Consider the following 18,867-nt stretch of genomic DNA (forward strand, 5'->3'; position numbering starts at 1 on the left):
TTACCGCTTTTTTATTGTGGTTACTATTTACTATTTTACTCGGTAAATTTACTGATTAGCTTTAATCCAGCGGTCAGCACATTTTCGATTTGCCGACGCTCGATTGTTGTTATTATAATATTATTATACCTATTATTGTAATTTATAATATAATTGGTTATTCCGTTGCTCATAATTTCTTTCGACCTTTGTAATTTACCATAGTTGAAAATTGTAAGTAATTAAAAAAATATATATGTATTAATTATACTAGTTAAATTATTACATAGTCGTTTATTTTTACCGTAGGATGAATGTATCACAGTTATAATGAGTTATTGGAAACATTTTGATGTCAATGTGAATGAATTAAAAGATTATTTCAAAACTCACAAGTCCGTCAAAGAATTCCAAGCACATTCGTCGAAAGTACATTCAGTTGGTTGGAGTTGTGACGGCAAACGTTTAGCGTCGTGTTCATTTGATAAATCTGTGGCTACATTCACATTGGACAAAGACCGGCTGGTGAGAAATTAGATCAAATTACAGTTATTATTTTATTTTTTACTTCCTATTTTATCTGTGAGCTTTGAAAAACAAATCATGGTCCTGGATACTGCAAACTTGATAGAGACAAAACCAATCAGGATAGATCGCGTGGAAATTGTTGGCTTAAAAAGAACAAAAGATGATATCGTTAAAAAAGCTACAAAATGTCTATTTGATTCCAAAACAATCAGTGATGTAATTACCAAGAGTGTGATAGTTAAAAGGAACCTGATGCAGTTAGAGTGTTTCAATGATGTATCTGCCAAATTAGATGTTGATAGTGTCGATGGACAAGATAAATATTATGTAACTATTAAAGTACAGGAATGTAATTGGGTACAAGGACATGTCAAAATTTTATCTGATGCTCATTTTGACAATAACCCTGATCCTAAACTGTCAACTGGAATATCATTTTTAAACTTGTTTTGCCGTGGTGAAAAATTAAATTTTGTATCTGATATATACTCATCCAACAAAAAATTCTCTACTGGTAGTATTAGTTTTACAAAACCATTACTTGCCTTATTTAATCCATATTTATACACAACAGTTTTCAAGAACCATTATGATAGAAATAGATTTGGCTATTCATTTGACGAGTACGGATTAAATGCTGGATTAAATTTAAGCCATGAATATTTAAAACTAAACTTATTATGGGAAGGAGTGGCTAGAGATTTAAAATATGCACGAAATGCACCATTTGGTATACGAGAACAGCTTGGACTTACCATGAAGTCATCTGTTAAAATGACTGCTTCTTATGATACTCGAGATAGTGGTGTGTTTCCCAGTTATGGATCACTAGTCCAGTGTTGTTCAGAATTTGCTGGGATTGGTGGTAACCATGAGTTTGTAAAAAATGAACTGACCCTTCAACACACATTTTGCACAATCCTAGATTTTGCTGTTACTGGATCTTTCTCTTTTGGGATATTAGACAAAATTGGAACATCCTCTGGAACAAGCAGTATTTTAGATAATTTTTATCTTGGCGGACCATTGACTTTCAGAGGATTTGAAGAATGTGGTGTAGGTAAAAAAGAAGATGGGAGCATAACGGGTTCATCAATGTTTTGGAGATACAATACTCATGTACATGCTCCACTTCCATTTTTATCCAAAAAAAATAAACTTTCCAATTTAATAAGGATACATTTATTTATGAATTCTGGGAATGTTGGAAATCGTCTAGGAAATCTGACCAAAGACATACGAGGACTGGTCAACAATGTACGGCTATCATATGGAGCCGGTTTAGCATTAAACATCAACAATTTAATGAGATTAGAAATTAATTATTGTTTACCAGTTTTTTATTCAAATAATGATTCTATTGTGTCAAATAAAAATCAGTGGGGCTTTGGTTTGTTGTTCTATTAATAGACTGATAGTAAATTTATATAAATAAATGATATGTTTTTTGTTATCTATATAACGAAAACAAATTACCTATTTCATTTGTAGTGTACCTATTATTATAGTAAAATAAAAGTATTTGTTGAGCAAAAACGTTTACTAATTGAGTATTAGATTGATTTTTACCTTTTAGAAAATTCTTATTTGATATATTTTAGTTAAACAAAGGTTGTCAAAGCAAAATGTTGTAACTGTGTATTAAATTGATATTTCTTTGTAATTGTGATCAACACAGTTATTGTAAATTGCACATTTAATTTTTCTTTTCAAAAAACTTATTGAAGTTTTTGTTTTTAAAGATAAAATGTATGCATTATGAATATTATCCTGATATACTATAATGTATTTATATTTTTAATTCTTTGATTATAAGTAATTTATAAAATAGTTGCTATAATTATGGGCTGGTTAGCTTTTCCACAATATATTTTCATCATAAATATTAAATGACAAACAAAATAATAATTACTGAACAGCTAAACAATCAAAATTAAATTTTGGAAAAAACAACTTAAATTAATTTTAAAATTTTTTTAACTGAATGTTAATATCAAAATTGTTTTTGTGAATGTAGTAAGATTACATTTATTTATATTATAAGCACAATGCATGTATTTATAGTTTTTACTAAAAACTTTTTAATGGTATTTTTAGGTATGATAAATGTTTTAATAATTTTTAATAATATACTAATTATGGTTATATACTTTTATCTCATAAATAATATTTTAATATAAATCCATATAATTGAATAAGATATTTATTAAAATTGTACATACAGCCTTTTTTTGTTATTGTTATTTAAGTTTTATTTTTGGGTTAATCAATGTATTTATTTTCAAAATAATCATTAATTGCTAATTATATTTGAGTATATTATTAGATTAGCTATAGGGAAACTCGTGATAATCTAGGTATGTGATTTAAATATTTACTATAATATCTTAATGGGTGTCAAAGCAAAAAGTTAGATTATTATTATAGTGGATTATAATAATTTTAAAGAATTGTATAATATATTTTGAACTGAAGAATAATTTATAGTTAAATATTGCACAGTTATTAACTATTATTATATATATAAATGTTTTTATTTATTTTATCTACAAAATTAAAATTGTATTATAATTATTTATTTTATGTAAAATCACTGAATTTAATATAATTTATATTGTAGACAGCATACTATATACTATTATTACCACTGTTGATTGGTCTACCACATATTCTTTTAGTTTATTGCATATTGGGAGACTGCCTTAAAATATATTGGTTTTGTTGTACCTATAATTTTTAAGTCAAATTATGTTTAATAAGAAAAATATAGTTTTTCTATAGTTTAATAGAAAAAAATGTTCTCAAAATGTATCTTTATAATCTTTAAATTAACTTTTAAAGACATTGTTATTTAATATTTATTTATATTATGTCAATAAAAAATATGAACAGGCATCCTTATTTTAGATAAAAGTTTAAAAACATTGTTGATAAATGTTAATTAAATGTTAATTAATCAACATTTTCAATTGCCATAATATTACAATAGTATGTTCAATAACATTTTGCTTTGATGCCTTTTGAAAAAAAAATATATTTTCATTTATTTTTAAATTTTGATTTATGTATAGAACAAGGAATACACATATAAAGGACACAGTGGTAGCGTGGATCAGTTATGTTGGCATAAGTCTAATCCAGATTTACTGAGTACAGCAAGTGGTGACAAAACAGTCAAAGTATGGGATGTGAGACACCAGAAATGTTCGAATACTATTTTGACCAAAGGTACATAGCTAGAAAAATCTTTTCCATCTAATCCATCCCAATAGGTAATAACACACTTGTTTTTGTATATAGGAGAAAATATTAACATCACATGGTCTCCTGATGGACATACAATTGCTGTTGGAAATAAAGAGGACTTGATAACTTTCATCGATATGCGCACCCTCAAACCAATTAGTGAGCAACAGTTTAATTTTGAAGTGAACGAAATGTCATGGAACAATGAAAGCGATTTGTTTTTCTTGACAAATGGTTTAGGATGTGTTTATGTGCTAAGGTAAAAATATTAATCTGACATCTGATTATCTGTTTTATTGTAATTGATCTCTAAATGATATTTTTTAAAATCTGATTACAGTTTCCCAGACTTAGTTCAGCGGCATGTGGTTAAAGCTCATCCGGGTACATGCATTTGTATAGAATTTGCACCAAGTGGCCATTATTTTGCTGTTGGATCGGCAGATGCTTCTGTGTCTTTGTGGGACCTCGAGAATTTGGCTTGTGTACAGACTTACACCAGGTAACCTTTATAAAATAAAATGCTCTTAAAATTGTATTTTGTTGCCCGTTGGGTTTTTATTCTTCTTTTATTTAAGCTGTAAATATTCCCAAAGAGGACAATGCTGATAATAATATAACAGTTCCCTGATTAAATTGTGGTTCTAATATATTATTTAGTTTAATTGCTATGTAGTTTACAAATCATTTTAAATAATTTGTATTTATTTAAAATAATCATATTTAACTATTGCTATATTATTGGAATAAATTGTTTTTTTCTTCTTAAAAATGTAGATTGGATTGGCCAGTTCGAGCTTTAAGTTTTTCCTATGATGGTAAAATGTTGGCATCAGGTAGTGAAGATTTGTATGTGGACATTGCAGATGTTACTACAGGAGAAAAAGTAAGATTTTATATATTTATTATTAAATCTGTAATAATTTTTTGGAGTTTTATTGTAATTTTTTTGTAATATTTTCCAATTAAGATTACTGATATACCAATTGAAGCAGCAACATTCACTGTGGCATGGCATCCAAAACAGTATTTATTGGCATTTGCATGTGATGATAAAGAACAATTTGACAGGAAAAGAGATACTGGAAATCTTAAAGTATTTGGTTTTAGTTCTGAGTAATATATTGAAACAACATAAATTTAAAATTTATTTTTAAGTATAACATCAATAGAAATTAAATCTGTAAATATATATATTGAAGACAGATTAATCATACTATTGCATAATTTTAATTGTTCATAAGCTGTATATTTCTACATAAAATAAGAATCATTCAAACATCCTAAAATTGTATTCTGTTATATAAAATGTATGAAATTATGATTATAACATTTATGCAAACATATTTTAATAAAATATATTTTTATAATGCAAACAAAAGGTATAGTAATAAGTACATTGATTCAACTTTTACTATTATGAGTTGTGTGAACGCTGACGAGTTTTATATAATTTTTTTTTATATAATAGTTTTTTTCTCCACAATTATATTGTACCTATAGGTCATAGGTAAGGTATACATTTTCTGGAACTTTTTAATTGTTTGCTTATAAAAGAACAATCAATTTCAAACAATAGCATCACACAATTTGAATTTGTAAAGTAAGTTTAAATACTGTACACTTCGGTTAATCAATTTGTGGCATCGGCGTGGACACGGGGAAGGGGTATTTCACCCAAAACAATATTTATTAAATAAAAACTCCAATGGTTTTCGATATTTTTTTGTGTGTTATTCTGTATTTAAATAATTTTATTACCTAAAGTATTCAGCTTTTGAAGCTTTACTTTAAATGAGTTCCACAAATATTAGAACCCAATATCAAAAGCGCAAAGCTAATGATAAATTTTACCGCTAATGAAAGTTGCCAATTATATGAAACAACAAAAACTTTGTTTTTCTATCAAAAAGAGACCGGTTGTGTTGTAGTTGTTCACTGAAAATTTGAATAGTAATTTCTCAACAAAAAATAGTATACCTACTACCAATTGTTTATATGGTTAATTTTTTTAATGTTTTCTACATAACTTAGTTTACTTATACCTGCACTTCTTTTTAATTAGATAGAGTTTTTGATAAATTTAAACTGTAAGAATTTAGAATAGTAAAAAAATTGCCTGTATTTTAATGGCTTTCAAAATTCTTGAGGGCCCCAATTTTTATTGAGCACGCCCAGAACCAAGATTACTGCATAAACCATTAAACCAATAATAAAACGGCCTTTGTGGGCTATCTATAATAATTTTCATTACAAAATCTTGATCTGTTGCTATGTACGATATAAGATATAACTTTATTATTTTGTTTGAACAAATTTCACCTTAATTAGTGGAGTGTAAAACAAAACAAACAGAAATAAGTTAACAACAATTTTATATTACATATAATAATAACATTTATTTACATAATTTAATACATTGAAAATTCAATGACGTACAAAAATATGTTATTAACGTGTAAATATTTTGTTTTTGAGAAATATTTGAATACTTAATGTGTCCACCTGAAACAAAAAGAACAAACTGTTAAAAAAATATGAGCAATATCAATTAATAACCAAACATCCATGACTCATTGTTTATTTTTACAATTAAATAATATAAAATATTATTTAATATAGATTATAGCCATACATTTTCAATTTGTGGTCCCATAAAATCTAAATTATAATTTAATCTGTAGATGAAATAAAACAAATATGAACAAAATAGAAAATAGAACACAAATCATATCAATCATATCCATTTGATGGAATATAATAACAAATATTATTTATAATGAAGTTTGTAAAATATAGTACCTAGGCAAACCCGTTAAACATGTATAATAATTTTGGTTATTTAAAAAAGGAGCAATGAATAAACAAAGTTGATATAATATTTAAATAAGTTACACATTCAAACAATATAAACAAAGTAAAAATAATAACACTTACAGCCTAAGTACTTTGTCTTTTCCACCAGAAGCAACTTTATGCCCATCTGGAGACCAATCAACAGCAAAAACTTCATCAGCATGGCCGGGAAGATCACCTTGTAATTTTTTGGCTTTCACGTCCCATACTAAAAAATACAATTATAATTGTTGACTATTGTTTAAATGTTATATTAGGATTGATTATTTGAAAAATACGGACCTTTTAATGTTGAGTCTGCACTTCCACTAACCAGAAGTCTAGAATCGGCAGACCAACATATCATGTAAACAGCTTGTACGTGCCCTCGCATTGTTCCAAGAAATCTAAGAAAAATTTTTTTTTTTATTAACACAAATTATTTTTAAGATATGATCAAACCTACTGTCCAGTTTTTCCATCCCATAATTTTATAGATCTGTCGAATGAAGCAGACGCAGCTAACCGTGTGTCTGGTGAAAACTGTACACAATTGATCAGCTGTTGATGTCCAGTCATTCTTGCTATTCAGTAAACAATACATTAAATTATTGTTGATAATATATCATGTACTTAGATGATTATTTAAAGCAGAATTAACAAGAATCATTACCAACAGAGTTTTTACTACTTTCAGGGGCCCATAAAAAAAGTGTAAAATCATCTGATCCAGAAATCAACCGTTCACCACCGTTTGCTACAGCCACATCATATCGTTTTTTAGCTTCAGCTAATACATTATCATCTATAAAAAAACTCATATTAGCATTAGGAAAATAATATTAAAATGAATATTCAAGCATAAGCAATTAAATATACTTTTGTCACTGTTAGAACCAGGTGGGGGCACCATTGCTGTTTTTATCACATAATCAGTACTGAGTGCAAGTGTGTTCACCCAATGAGCATGCCCTTCCAAAGTCCTACATAAAATTCCCTAAACCATTAAAATAAAGGATATAAGACATCAATTTAATTAGTAGTGTTTGTTTATAATCAAACTGATAGTTTACAGACTATATTTTAAATCAAATATAGTCTTATTAGTACAGTGCAATCTCACTAATCCGACGCATGAGGCCAGAGCAGTGTCGGATTACAAAAAAATCTGGACAACTGGAAATACTTATTTATGTATGCTTATTCATATGTATTATTTTTAATTAAATAATAGCATATTATTGTATTAGTATTACAATTTTTAACTTCAAATTTAAAAATTTAATTTTGATATTTTAATATATTTTGTTATTGATACTTGTACTTTTTGCAAGGAATGCTTTTTTATTGTCTTTAATGCCTTTTCTCAAACTTTTCACTATCGGTATCACCAATTTAATAAAATAAACTGTTCATGTAGAATAATAAAAATAACATCAATAACACGTGGTTACCAATCATAAGAAGGGGGGCTAGATTACTGGATGTGTTGGGCTATTGCACAGCCAGATTATAGAGATTGAACTATATTTCATATAAAATTACAATTCCAGCATGGTTTTTTTAATCTATTATAGTATTTACTACTTACATCATCGGCTCTCCAAACTTTAATTGTACGATCTTGTGAACTACTATACAATAAGCCTGTTCCACCCCATTTTAAACAAGTGATACTGCGGGTATGACTGGTAAGAGACCTTTGGCACTGACCAAGTATTATATCCCAAATGCGGATATCCCCATCTTTACTACTACTCGCAAATCTAAAACAACATGATGATTTTTTAGAGAATTCAATTAAATGAAATATAAAAAGTAAAATAAAATATTACATACATTCTACACTCTGGGGATAAATGGTATGGAGCCCAACATAGAGCAGTAATCCATTGCTTGTGCCCAGTCATTGGTGGACCAACTCGTTTGCCAGTTTCAACATTCCAAGACATAATCATTCCATTTTTGCAACCTGATACTAAATATTTACTATTTGGAGACCAGGCAATACATAACACCCAATTCTTATGACCTGTAAAACACGTTACATTATAGGCAAGGCTAAATTTAAAGTTATCATTTATTGTAGGCGACAAACCTTCACAAGTATGTAATGGAGTTTGCATGTCAAGATCCCAAAACCTGACCGTTGTGTCACCAGACCCGCTGGCCAATTTCCGGCTGTCCGGACTGAACTGCACTGATATCACAGCTTCTGCGTGACCTGGCAATGAACTAGAAAAGTAAAAACGTTTTATAGTGACTTACAAAAATACAATAATAAATATCTATGTATGCACATTTTAAGTTTCATTCAAACACTGACCTGGTACATCGGGTGATGGGTCGCACTTTAAACACAGCTTGTTCTTGATAGACAATATCTACTACAAGTTCGGTGCTGAATTTTTTTTTGGCGTCAAGACATTCGTCTAGATTATTAGTGATTTCTTTGTCGTCGACAAAAAATGCGTAAGGCACGGACTCATCCTAAAATCGTATTGTTTTCATTAGTTTATTTACTACGTGAAATACATTTCAGAGTTGTCATATTTGGAGGTCTGTCGTTCATCATTATTACTTGTTTGAGTAATGAATTGCAAATCAGTTGTAAATGATTGACGGTGACGTCTCGAGGCAGGTCCATCATGTTGCTGACCGTCTCGCCCGTTTCTGATTTGAAACGGGCCAACACCGTACTCACTGCGTCCTCGGTCATTTTGTTGGAAGTGGCTATTACTATTAACAGGTCCGCCGTAAATCCATGAAATACACACTAGACAGTAGACACAGTCACAGAACAGACAGTTACAGAACACAGATTTGTAATTTGTATACAAAATATAGACAATGCGTGAATGCCACATGCGGCATACAGCCGGTACAGGGTGGTTATCAGAAAATTGATAAGGATAGTGATACGATAAATGTCGACAATTAATTGTTGCATTTGTAGTGTTACCAACGTAAAAAAAAAATTATTTATTTAACCATTGAACCGCGGAATTTTGGCGTCACTTTATCAATTATTATCGCGGTTACAACCAACTACGCAGCAGCTGTTAACCATTGAACGATTTGAACGATTGAATTTTTTCTCCACTATCTGCCGAGCGAAGGTCGTGTCTCGTGTGTCGAAAGTTCGATACTATTTTCGACTTGCCGTGACTTACGGTAGACAAACTTCACACACTTAGCGTGTTTGTCGAAAGAAAGAAACCAAAATCATCACCACCATGTCAAGAATAATATTAGCGCAATTGAAGAAATCCAGCTGTAAGTACTTGTATACATTTACAGACGCACTGCCTCGAAGATGTGGTCTGCATAGTTTCGAATTTATAATTTCAACCTACCTAACTACAATAAACGATGATCGTGACTAACTTTGCTTTCGATGTTTTTTTATAGCCGTATTGAGGACGTCTGTGCGGTCCAAGGCCGATGGTCACCATGCCACGTATAAACCCCTGACGATGGATGACATGCCAGTCCCAAAGGTGCCCTGGAACGAATACCACGGCAAAACCAATACCAAATACAACCTAGTACTAGTAGGCGGAATCACTGCACTTGCAGCGTCCATCTACGTAGTTAGTATTGATAAAATATTTTTTTAAATTTATAATGTGCACATCGTACACCACCAGTGTCTTGTGTAAAGTAGATACGGTGATCAAAATAATTTTGTTTCAAAGATGGGCAAATCTAAATATTTATCTCCAGCCCCACCTACCATCATCAATTCCAAACATGTCTGTTTACTGTTTTATGAGTTCATCATTCGTTATTATATTTACAATTTAATTATAAAGTATATAACTTCTACCGGCTACTACAATCCACCAATCCACATACCTCTGGAGGGGTCCCCTCCTCCCAAAAATTTGCACAACTAAGCATCTATTATGTTCAATAAGAATCTACAAAACATTGACCTTGAGTTCAAACTTGTTCTGCATTTGCACAATTGAATGGGCGATTGTAAACTCAGCCAGGATACCGCTTAGATAAAAAGGTAATGAAAAGGTCTAATGTAAACTCCGCCAGTTTTATTTTCTTACCTGAAGTGGGTATATGGTAACTTTGCCAGTATTAAGGCCTTCCTTATATAAAACTAAATGATATTTTTCTACTAAGTAAACTTAAATATTCAAAATTATTGTGTTAGAGAAAGTTATAAATACTATATAGTTATAAGAATGGACTTATATTAGACATAATGGTTTGAATATCTACAAATTTATTGTAACTCATAATTTTAGTCCACAGTTCAAAATATTATAAATTATAACATATTACATAATATAATGTCATAATAATATAATATACCTACATATTTTTTGATTATTAGTTATTACAATTGTCGTATCATTATTTTTAATATAATACTGGTCATTGCAATCAGTATGATTTCTTTGAACGATTATTATTTTTATTTTTAAGTTTTTTATATTTTTTGGTATATACTTATTTAAGGATAATTATTATTATACGATTATGATTTTTTGTTTAATAATAATCTGTATAGTGTAGGTTACTTAATTTTTTTCACTGGCGGAGTTTACATGAACACAATTTTACCTGATTTTTGTCATTGGCGGTGTTTACTTGAACTCAATTTTACCTGTTTTATTTTCCTAGCGGAGTTTACATGAACCCAATTGAATACCAATACCTAGGCACTCTCATGTCATTATATTTTTCTCAAATTAATGATACTAAAATACTTATGAGTTACATTTGTAATATAATCTATTAAGTAGTTACTTTTTTTTTTTTAATTAAATGTCCTGTGAAGATTTTTGAAATTTTCAATTTTAATAATGTGTTTTACCGATTATAATTTATAACAGAAGTAAATATATAAAAGTTAGGAAAAGAATACCCCAAGTTGTATAAATAAATGTAGGCATAAACTAAAGATTTGATCTGGGTAATTTAATACAGTTAATCAATGGTGTGCCTAAGAATTTTCAATCGGTGGGGGGGATGTTATAACAGAATGCACATATTTTAATTGATGTATGTTTATTTATTTTAGTTACAAGATAACTGTTTCTTCAATGCATTTGTACCACCATACCCTTTCGAAGAAACTGAACAGAAGTAAATATGAGTATATTTTTAAAAAAAAATGTATTTTTTTTCCGTGTAGTAATTAATAATATTATATAAATAAATATAATTGTATTTAATTATAAATTTGATTATCCACAATAAAATGATTTAATTAGGTAATGTATAAATTGTATTTATTTTTAATTTAGTGATATTCCTAGTAGCTATTTTGTACAGTATGGTTAGTACTTATAACTATCAGCTATTAAAAAAAATTGAACTGTGCCCAGGGGCGCCCGCAGAGAAGGGCCAGTGGGTGCCATTGCACCCACTGGGATTTTTTTAATGAACATAAAAATTAATATATAATAATGTAAATGTGTGACTACCTATGTATGTATAACATAAATTTAATATTGCACCCACTGAGCTGATTTTCTGCAGGCGCCCCTGACTTTGCCTGTCAGTTTCTTATATGGCATTTTTGTCATAACTACTATCCTCATCACATTAAGCTCTCAGCCCATAAGGAAATAAATAAATAATGGATGTAGTCAAAATATTTAATAGAATTTAAAAAAAAAAAAGTTATGTGATATGAAATTTATGGTAAATACTTCTGCTACCAGAATATACATTTTTTTCCAAGGCATCTTTATAATTTGAAATATACTTAAAATAGGGAACTTTTTTAATATTTGTCACCACTGATATAATTCCCCATTAGATAGATTATATTAACTTTCTTGAATGTCTACATTTAAAAACAAAACTTTAATTCATAAAAAAAAGTATCAATCTATTTTTCTGTGTGATAATGTATTTGTGTTATTATAGATCAGGGGTGGCCACAACGAGGCTTGCAAGCCGCTTGTGACTTGAGTCAGTTTCGTGCTGCTCTCAGTTAATTTTTTAAATAAATAAATGTTCCTTCATTTGTTATAAAATTAAAAATGTGTTTTCATTTTATAAACATCTCTTAACAGTTAACAGTATACCTCGCTTCCAATTGGCTTCATAAATTTGCAGATCTCAAAATTAAGTTAAGTGGTCACTCCTGGTGAAGATAAATATGAATAGAGCACCAACACTTAAATACAGTATTGGGTAGCCAATGTAATGCAAATTACAAATTACTGTAATGAAATTACTTTTGCAATAAGGCTGTAGTAATTGCATTATTTTATTTTTTTTTTTCATTGGGTAACCCGTGGCAACATAGGCCATTGGGTGTGGGGGAGGGCACTGTAGATTTTTATATTGGGTAGGTTGGTACACGTGTGTGTTGTGTTTTGGCAGAAATTCTAATGGGGCACCCGTAGGTTTCTGCCGTGCCCCGGGTGGGGGATGTGTTAGACCGCTCGGCCACCTCGTCCCCCGTAATTGCATTATATTTTATTTAAATTAACGCAATTGTAACAAAATTACCTTTTAAAAGTAATTTCTATGGAATAACGTTTTATTTTTCACATTATTTAAATAAGTTCTAAATCTAGAGTGTAAGACAAAAACTAGGGGTTAGGGTAGTCGAGAAAAAATAATAATCAGTACAATTTATTTACAATTCTGAAAGTTTTAGATAATAATCAAAAATATTATTAAAGACCCCAGGAATTAATATTTATACATTTTGTTCATGTACATTTCTTACCATTAAGTCATTAACAATGTACCTAAAATGGCTACACTATCAATTTTACCTAAACTATATAATTTATGTAATAATTAATTGTATACCTACTACTTGTTAGTTGTTATGGACTGACTTTGTAATTAATTTTTACACTCTTTGAATAACTTATCATTTTGTATTCACTCTTACTAATATTCCTTCATATTGCTCGCTGTAACAGTTTAGACTATTATAAGTTTGAGTCTTCTAAATTATTGAATCAAGAATTATTTGTTTGTTTAAAATTATTGTCTACACTCAAAAACAACAATTAATTTTTCACTTTAATCACAGTTATAGATTTGTATTCACATATTATTAATTTAACACGCACTAGCCGCAGGGCCGTCCCAACGATTCGCGGGGCCCGGGGCAGAGTAAAATGGCGGGGCCTAAAATGCCTAAAATGTCATTATCGCACGTCAGTTGCATATCGCATATGGGAGCTATACTCCCCAAATTTGAAACTCAAATGTGCGCAAATAATCTTAAAAAATATAGTACCTTGCACCTACAACAACATGAATAAGTAAATTAACTAATAACGCACCATGTCATATAATCAAACTTAATGTAATAAATAAAAATTATCAAAAAAATATTGACAAAATAAGACAACAAATATAAAATATAGCAATAGGTACAATATAAAAATATATTAAAAATTAACTTTTCTGCTCTTTATATCCGCAAATTGATCAATAATATCATCATATTTTAATTGGTCAGCAATTTCTTTTTCGATAGAGATTATAGCTAAGTTGGTGATTTTTACTAGTGACAACGTGCTTCGGAGATAGTTTTTTTATTAATTTCAGCTTTGAAAACGATCGTTCTGCTGAAGCAGTAGTTACGGGCATAGTATTCAGCTAATATTGGTAGGTAGTAAAAATTACACCAATTAAATGTATAAAATATAATGTAATGATATGCTCACATACCATTATAATAAACTAAAATTGTACAGATTAATAAACAACAGCCAGACTGTCGCTTGTAGAAATCGGTCGCATCAAATAAAACCATTGATTACGACAACTAATAATTCGACACGCACTCATAACAATATTAAGTAGGATGTGTGTGACCTTATTTTATGCTGACGCCAAAGAATAATCTAGTTCCCAGGCCCACAATAAGTTAGTGACAAAGCCACCCTCCTATCTCTGGTCAGCATCCTCGCGTCCGTCCCTTAAACCAGTGCATGAGCACCAGCCACCAAGTAACAACCTCTCAAGTATCAAAACCGATTTCAACGAGCGACAACTGGACTTCTTATGCAAGCAATAATCAGTGCGTTCGTTAATTCAATTTGTGTATTTGAAGTAGTACTTTATCTTATCTAAAACCTAAAACTCTTACAATATTGTCTACGAACAACTGCGAATCAGGTAAGGCATTTGATATAATATTTTATGTGGATTGCAGTCAATACGTTTTTTGTGCCTTTTTCCATAAAATCATATTGTACGGTGTATTTGATATAATTCTCGAATACACGATCTCGAGAGCCCTCCGAACACCTGGAGGAAGGTAATAGCGTAATTTTACAATTCTAACTTTTACTATTTTAATATATCTATCGACAGGAGTCGTAATTAATACTTAGATTTTATTTTATCTAATTTTACGTTATTACAATAAATATAATAGATAGTGTTATTATAAATTTATAAGTACTACTTACATGTAATTGTGTCGTAACATCGGAGTCATCGGATAAAATTTTTGGTTTATTCAAAAACCTTACTAACGAACCACGGATGGAGATTATGTTTTCTTCAATTTGTATTTTTTTTTTTAATTTTTCAATACCAGATAAATATTTTCGGAACTTGTCTCGTGGCCTTGACATTTTTGATTTTCTATTTAATATTATTATATTATTTACCAGTTCAAAAGTTCAATAGAATATAATGATGGCTTATTAGTTAATATTACTTATTATTAACGTCGTACGTGGTATGCAGTAGCCAGTAACCAGTAGATTACCTATTGCTATTATTACTATTACTAGGGCTGTGAATTGAATGCACTAAAAAACCTTAAAAAATGCATTAAAAATGTCAAAAATATGCAATAAAATATGCACTTAAAATGCAAAATATGCACTTAAAATGCAAAAAAAAAAGGAATATAAAATGCCAAAAATTATAGTATAAAATTTACTAAAAATGGTTTTTAATTTAATTTTTATATTTATATTAATATTGGGTACAGGATATTAAACATTAGTACAAAAAAGTGTTTATTTAAAAAAAAAAAAATAATAAAAATGTTGATTGAATTTGAATTTACATTTGCATTAAGTTAATGCTATTCACCTGAAACATATTTTAAAAAATTCGAATTTAACACCATCCATTACAGTGACCCACTTGTAACCTACTGTTCAGCAGAGTGACATCCACTTCTCCACCTTTTTTAAAATTATTTTGTATTAACTATATACTATTAAATACATATTGTTATTTAGAACCCTCGTATAGTATAGTTTATACAACTGTCCATGTCGTTCCCGCCGCGGTGTAATGCGTAATTTTATGATTTATTCAACAGTTTTCGTCGCCTTTAGTGTTTGATGGCTTAAATATTTCTTGGTACATATTATAATATCCTTGTAGCGTTTATACTACGTTTATATACTCTGTATAATTAACTAACGAATTTTTTTATTTAAGTTATATATTCTAACGATTTTTTAGTCGTTAAATCTGTAACAAATGATTAGATATACACTCGACAAAACGAAAAAAAAAGAAACAATTTTTTGTTTTTACAAAATTTATTTATTAATAACAAAAACAAAAAATAGTACAAAAATGTAGAAACAATATTTTTCAAAACAGAAATAGTATTATGGTTGAAAAAAATTAGCACATTGGCTATAAATAATATATTAAAAAAGAGCCGAGAATAAGAAAAAAAAAATCGAAATTTACAATATATGAACAATTAAACAATTTGAAACAATTTAAAGAAATAAAATGAAAAAAAAAATACGTCGGGCAGGAGGTCAGGACACAATCAACAAGGGGGAGAGGATGCAAGATGGCGAATTTTGGTGCGGATATATGCAATGTTATTGGCCACTGGTCACCTCTGCACGTTCTCACGACCTGTCCCGCGGGTTGCCGAGTATGTCGCGGGCGCGTTTGCTCGGACGCTTGACGACCTTGCCCAGCCGGCGAGGCCAAACCGATACGGCCGCGGAGCGACCACGGATGTCGGCGACGAACGGCGGCTATAGTGCGCGATGTTGTGCGCGTTGACGGTCGACGGCGCGACGACTCTGCCGACGGACGGCGAAGACCAAGACACGGAGCGAGCGAATCGAGATTTTGTGCTGCGGAACCGGCGGGGACGAGCGAAGCGGCCAGTGTGAGATTACCGCGGGGCGAAAAGGCGAGAGCCAGCGGACCGCAGCGCGATCCTCAACTCTCGGTAATTTTCGCCCTGGCGTTGTCCCTTCGGCCGCTTCTTCGTTCCGCCGCCTTGGTGGTGAAGTCCCGCGCCGCCAGACCCTGAAACCGTTAAGTTTCCTTGGATCCGGCGACGCTGACGTCTCCGTGTTCCTAGCACGCAAATCTCCATACCACTCACCCCGTGCCAAGGTCTCCGCCGCTGCCGTCGTACCGAGTTGCCATCGCCGTCGTCATCGTCGGTGTACCGTCGGGGCGGAATCGTTGCCCGCGCCGGTACCTCTACTACTAGCCACCGTGTCATCGCCGTCGTCCGTCGTCGCCGCTCCACGTGACCGTAACTGCAGCCGGGCGCTCGCCGAGCCGCCAGAGGGTCTCGCGCGTCAAAGACGAACGAGCGCGCTACGCCCGCGAACAACCCGTCGCGCCGCGGGTGACCGGAGAACGTGCGTGGGTGACTTACCGCCGCGCACCGTCCGTGCTCTTTCTCACATCCTCCCCTCCTCTGTGTCGCCGTCATCCTGCCCGTCGTCTACGGCCAAGAGGTGAGCTGCGGACGGGTTCTCATCGGCAGCAGCACAGAGCCCGGGAAAAGCGTCTCACGCTTTTCCACCTCGTACGAGGTGGATCGATTTTTCCGGGTGCTGCCGCCGGGTCCAGTCAACCGACCAGCTCACCAAGACTGTTTTTTACAACTATACCCCTGGCCGGCTCAATTTTCTCATCCAACACGTCTTCTGTACGCAAAACATCGTCGAGCGGTCCGCCCTCAGGAGTCGGAGTGGGATCGACAGGCCCCGACTCCGAGGACGGCGCGTCCCCACACGACGACGTACAGCTGCTTGCCAACAAAACGGAATGGTCCTCTTCTGCTTCCGAAATTTTCGAATTGTCGTCTTCTTGGACAGTGTTGTTGTTGCCGAGCGGTGCTGCCTCTGGGATCGGAGCAAGCTCCGACTCTGCTGCAGATGACAGCGCATCGCCGCTCGGCAATCCATCACTGTGCAAGGAGACGGACTCCTCGGCGTCTTCGTCGAACTCCTGTCCATCTGCGCCTCCAAGAATCGGATTTTGTCCTTCAGGCTCCGACTCCGGGGTCTGATCGTCGCCACTCGCAGTAGTAGCGCCCGAATCAATGGCAGACAGAAGAAGGGTAACTAAACCCACGAGATATTCGTCTGTTTCATCAGCGTAAGTGCCTTCCATAATGTTGACAACAATGTCTTCTAAGATTTCAAGCAATATGACGTTTACAGCGTCGATGTTATAATAGTTAGTTGCCATCTTTTGTTTGAGCGAAGATAATATGTATACGTGCACGTTGGGATTTAATCGAGAATTGCTAATGAGCTAAATACAAATCGTCCAACACAGAGACCGATCTCCGAGAAAATCTCCCAGACGACGACGACGTGTATTACTACTAGCCGGCCAGTAATATGTTTATCGTTCTCGTCAGCCCGCACATTAGAATTTCGAGCGCGTTAATTTTTCTAAAGACCATTATTGATATAATAATATTATACCTCAAGTTGGGGCAAAAAATGTAGAATATTTGTAAAATTTATTTAATATGTCACTTGTATGAAAATATCACAATATTGTTACTATTTTTGACGAACTATGTGTAGGTACTTTTAATGTATTTATTTTATATTGTGGATACCAGTGTGCAGTGTAATTTACACTTGGTAAATAAATGTATGGGTAATGGGCATAAAACACCTTTATAATAAAATACCCAACCGAACATAACTTAGTCTATTCACTCTATTACTAACTACGGCATCGAGTATCGACTGAAAATGGTAATTATCGGTAATTGTCGATAGTTAGCGACTGTGTAGAGGGGATTTCACAGGCGGGCGAGCCGGCCGGAGCGACGAGGCGACGTCGCTAATTTTTCAGGGAACTACACCACCGCCAAAAATAGAATGCAAGCGAATAACATATTAATAATATTGTATACAAATACCATACCAGCGTATACGGGTCTAATGTATTAAATAAAAAAAAATTAAATAATATTATAAAATATAAATACTATAAATAACATTTTATTGTTCCTTTCAACAATTGTACATGAAAAAAAAATATGATATGCACTTTTTTTTTTTTGCTCAT

The 18,867-nt window shown here is 32.2% G+C and overlaps 5 protein-coding genes across 6 annotated transcripts; 3 read left to right on the plus strand and 2 right to left on the minus strand.

The window, feature by feature from the left end:
- The first annotated feature begins 27 nt into the window (after positions 1-27).
- Positions 28-5,474, plus strand: LOC132952566 (THO complex subunit 3). Of its 2 annotated transcripts, none has more exons than XM_061024893.1 (7): positions 28-213; positions 270-504; positions 3,579-3,735; positions 3,808-4,012; positions 4,094-4,255; positions 4,531-4,639; positions 4,724-5,474. In XM_061024893.1, the coding sequence occupies exons 2-7, from the start codon at positions 310-312 to the stop codon at positions 4,871-4,873; spliced, it is 978 nt and encodes a 325-aa protein (XP_060880876.1). In that variant the 5' UTR covers positions 28-213; positions 270-309; the 3' UTR covers positions 4,874-5,474. The 2 variants fall into 2 exon arrangements, with proteins under 2 accessions (XP_060880876.1, XP_060880875.1); XM_061024892.1 differs by having other exon boundaries at positions 29-213; positions 289-504.
- Positions 498-1,960, plus strand: LOC132952565 (sorting and assembly machinery component 50 homolog B-like). Its single transcript, XM_061024891.1, has one exon. It carries the CDS (start codon positions 583-585, stop codon positions 1,912-1,914), a length of 1,332 nt encoding a protein of 443 aa, XP_060880874.1. The 5' UTR covers positions 498-582; the 3' UTR covers positions 1,915-1,960.
- Positions 5,475-6,111: 637 nt separating the features above from the next.
- LOC132952579 (notchless protein homolog 1) lies at positions 6,112-9,478 on the minus strand. The gene is made up of 11 exons (XM_061024907.1): positions 9,170-9,478; positions 8,915-9,078; positions 8,687-8,823; positions 8,428-8,620; positions 8,180-8,354; positions 7,468-7,585; positions 7,262-7,393; positions 7,055-7,172; positions 6,892-6,995; positions 6,691-6,817; positions 6,112-6,258 (listed from the first exon to the last, which is right to left on the minus strand). The coding sequence occupies exons 1-11, from the start codon at positions 9,305-9,307 to the stop codon at positions 6,246-6,248; spliced, it is 1,419 nt and encodes a 472-aa protein (XP_060880890.1). The 5' UTR covers positions 9,308-9,478; the 3' UTR covers positions 6,112-6,245.
- Positions 9,479-9,669: 191 nt separating this feature from the next.
- Positions 9,670-11,829, plus strand: LOC132952581 (uncharacterized). The gene is made up of 3 exons (XM_061024908.1): positions 9,670-9,864; positions 10,000-10,181; positions 11,633-11,829. Exons 1-3 carry the CDS (start codon positions 9,825-9,827, stop codon positions 11,699-11,701), a joined length of 291 nt encoding a protein of 96 aa, XP_060880891.1. The 5' UTR covers positions 9,670-9,824; the 3' UTR covers positions 11,702-11,829.
- Positions 11,830-16,133: 4,304 nt separating this feature from the next.
- Positions 16,134-18,369, minus strand: LOC132952558 (uncharacterized). Its single transcript, XM_061024881.1, has one exon. The coding sequence runs from the start codon at positions 18,025-18,027 to the stop codon at positions 17,404-17,406; it is 624 nt and encodes a 207-aa protein (XP_060880864.1). The 5' UTR covers positions 18,028-18,369; the 3' UTR covers positions 16,134-17,403.
- Between the last annotated feature and the right edge of the window lie 498 nt (positions 18,370-18,867).

The sequence above is a fragment of the Metopolophium dirhodum genome, chromosome 9 (genome assembly GCF_019925205.1).
Source record: "Metopolophium dirhodum isolate CAU chromosome 9, ASM1992520v1, whole genome shotgun sequence".
Lineage (NCBI taxonomy): Eukaryota > Metazoa > Arthropoda > Insecta > Hemiptera > Aphididae > Metopolophium > Metopolophium dirhodum.

What these genes read in the sequence shown, in the direction of transcription:
- LOC132952565 (XM_061024891.1), top strand. Translation starts at nt 583, where the DNA reads ATGGTCCTGGATACTGCAAACTTGATAGAGACAAAACCAATCAGGATA.
- LOC132952558 (XM_061024881.1), bottom strand. Translation starts at nt 18,027, where the DNA reads ATGGCAACTAACTATTATAACATCGACGCTGTAAACGTCATATTGCTT.
- LOC132952579 (XM_061024907.1), bottom strand. Translation starts at nt 9,307, where the DNA reads ATGACCGAGGACGCAGTGAGTACGGTGTTGGCCCGTTTCAAATCAGAA. An exon ending in TGGTTCTAACAGTGACAAAA is followed by an intron (nt 7,394 to 7,467) that starts GTATATTTAATT and finishes GTTTTTTTATAG; the next exon opens with ATGATAATGTATTAGCTGAA. An exon ending in AAGTAGTAAAAACTCTGTTG is followed by an intron (nt 7,173 to 7,261) that starts GTAATGATTCTT and finishes TTTACTGAATAG; the next exon opens with CAAGAATGACTGGACATCAA.
- LOC132952581 (XM_061024908.1), top strand. Translation starts at nt 9,825, where the DNA reads ATGTCAAGAATAATATTAGCGCAATTGAAGAAATCCAGCT. An exon ending in GCAATTGAAGAAATCCAGCT is followed by an intron (nt 9,865 to 9,999) that starts GTAAGTACTTGT and finishes GTTTTTTTATAG; the next exon opens with CCGTATTGAGGACGTCTGTG. An exon ending in TTGCAGCGTCCATCTACGTA is followed by an intron (nt 10,182 to 11,632) that starts GTTAGTATTGAT and finishes TATTTATTTTAG; the next exon opens with TTACAAGATAACTGTTTCTT.
- LOC132952566 (XM_061024893.1), top strand. Translation starts at nt 310, where the DNA reads ATGAGTTATTGGAAACATTTTGATGTCAATGTGAATGAATTAAAAGAT. An exon ending in GGATGTGTTTATGTGCTAAG is followed by an intron (nt 4,013 to 4,093) that starts GTAAAAATATTA and finishes ATCTGATTACAG; the next exon opens with TTTCCCAGACTTAGTTCAGC. An exon ending in TGTGTACAGACTTACACCAG is followed by an intron (nt 4,256 to 4,530) that starts GTAACCTTTATA and finishes TTAAAAATGTAG; the next exon opens with ATTGGATTGGCCAGTTCGAG.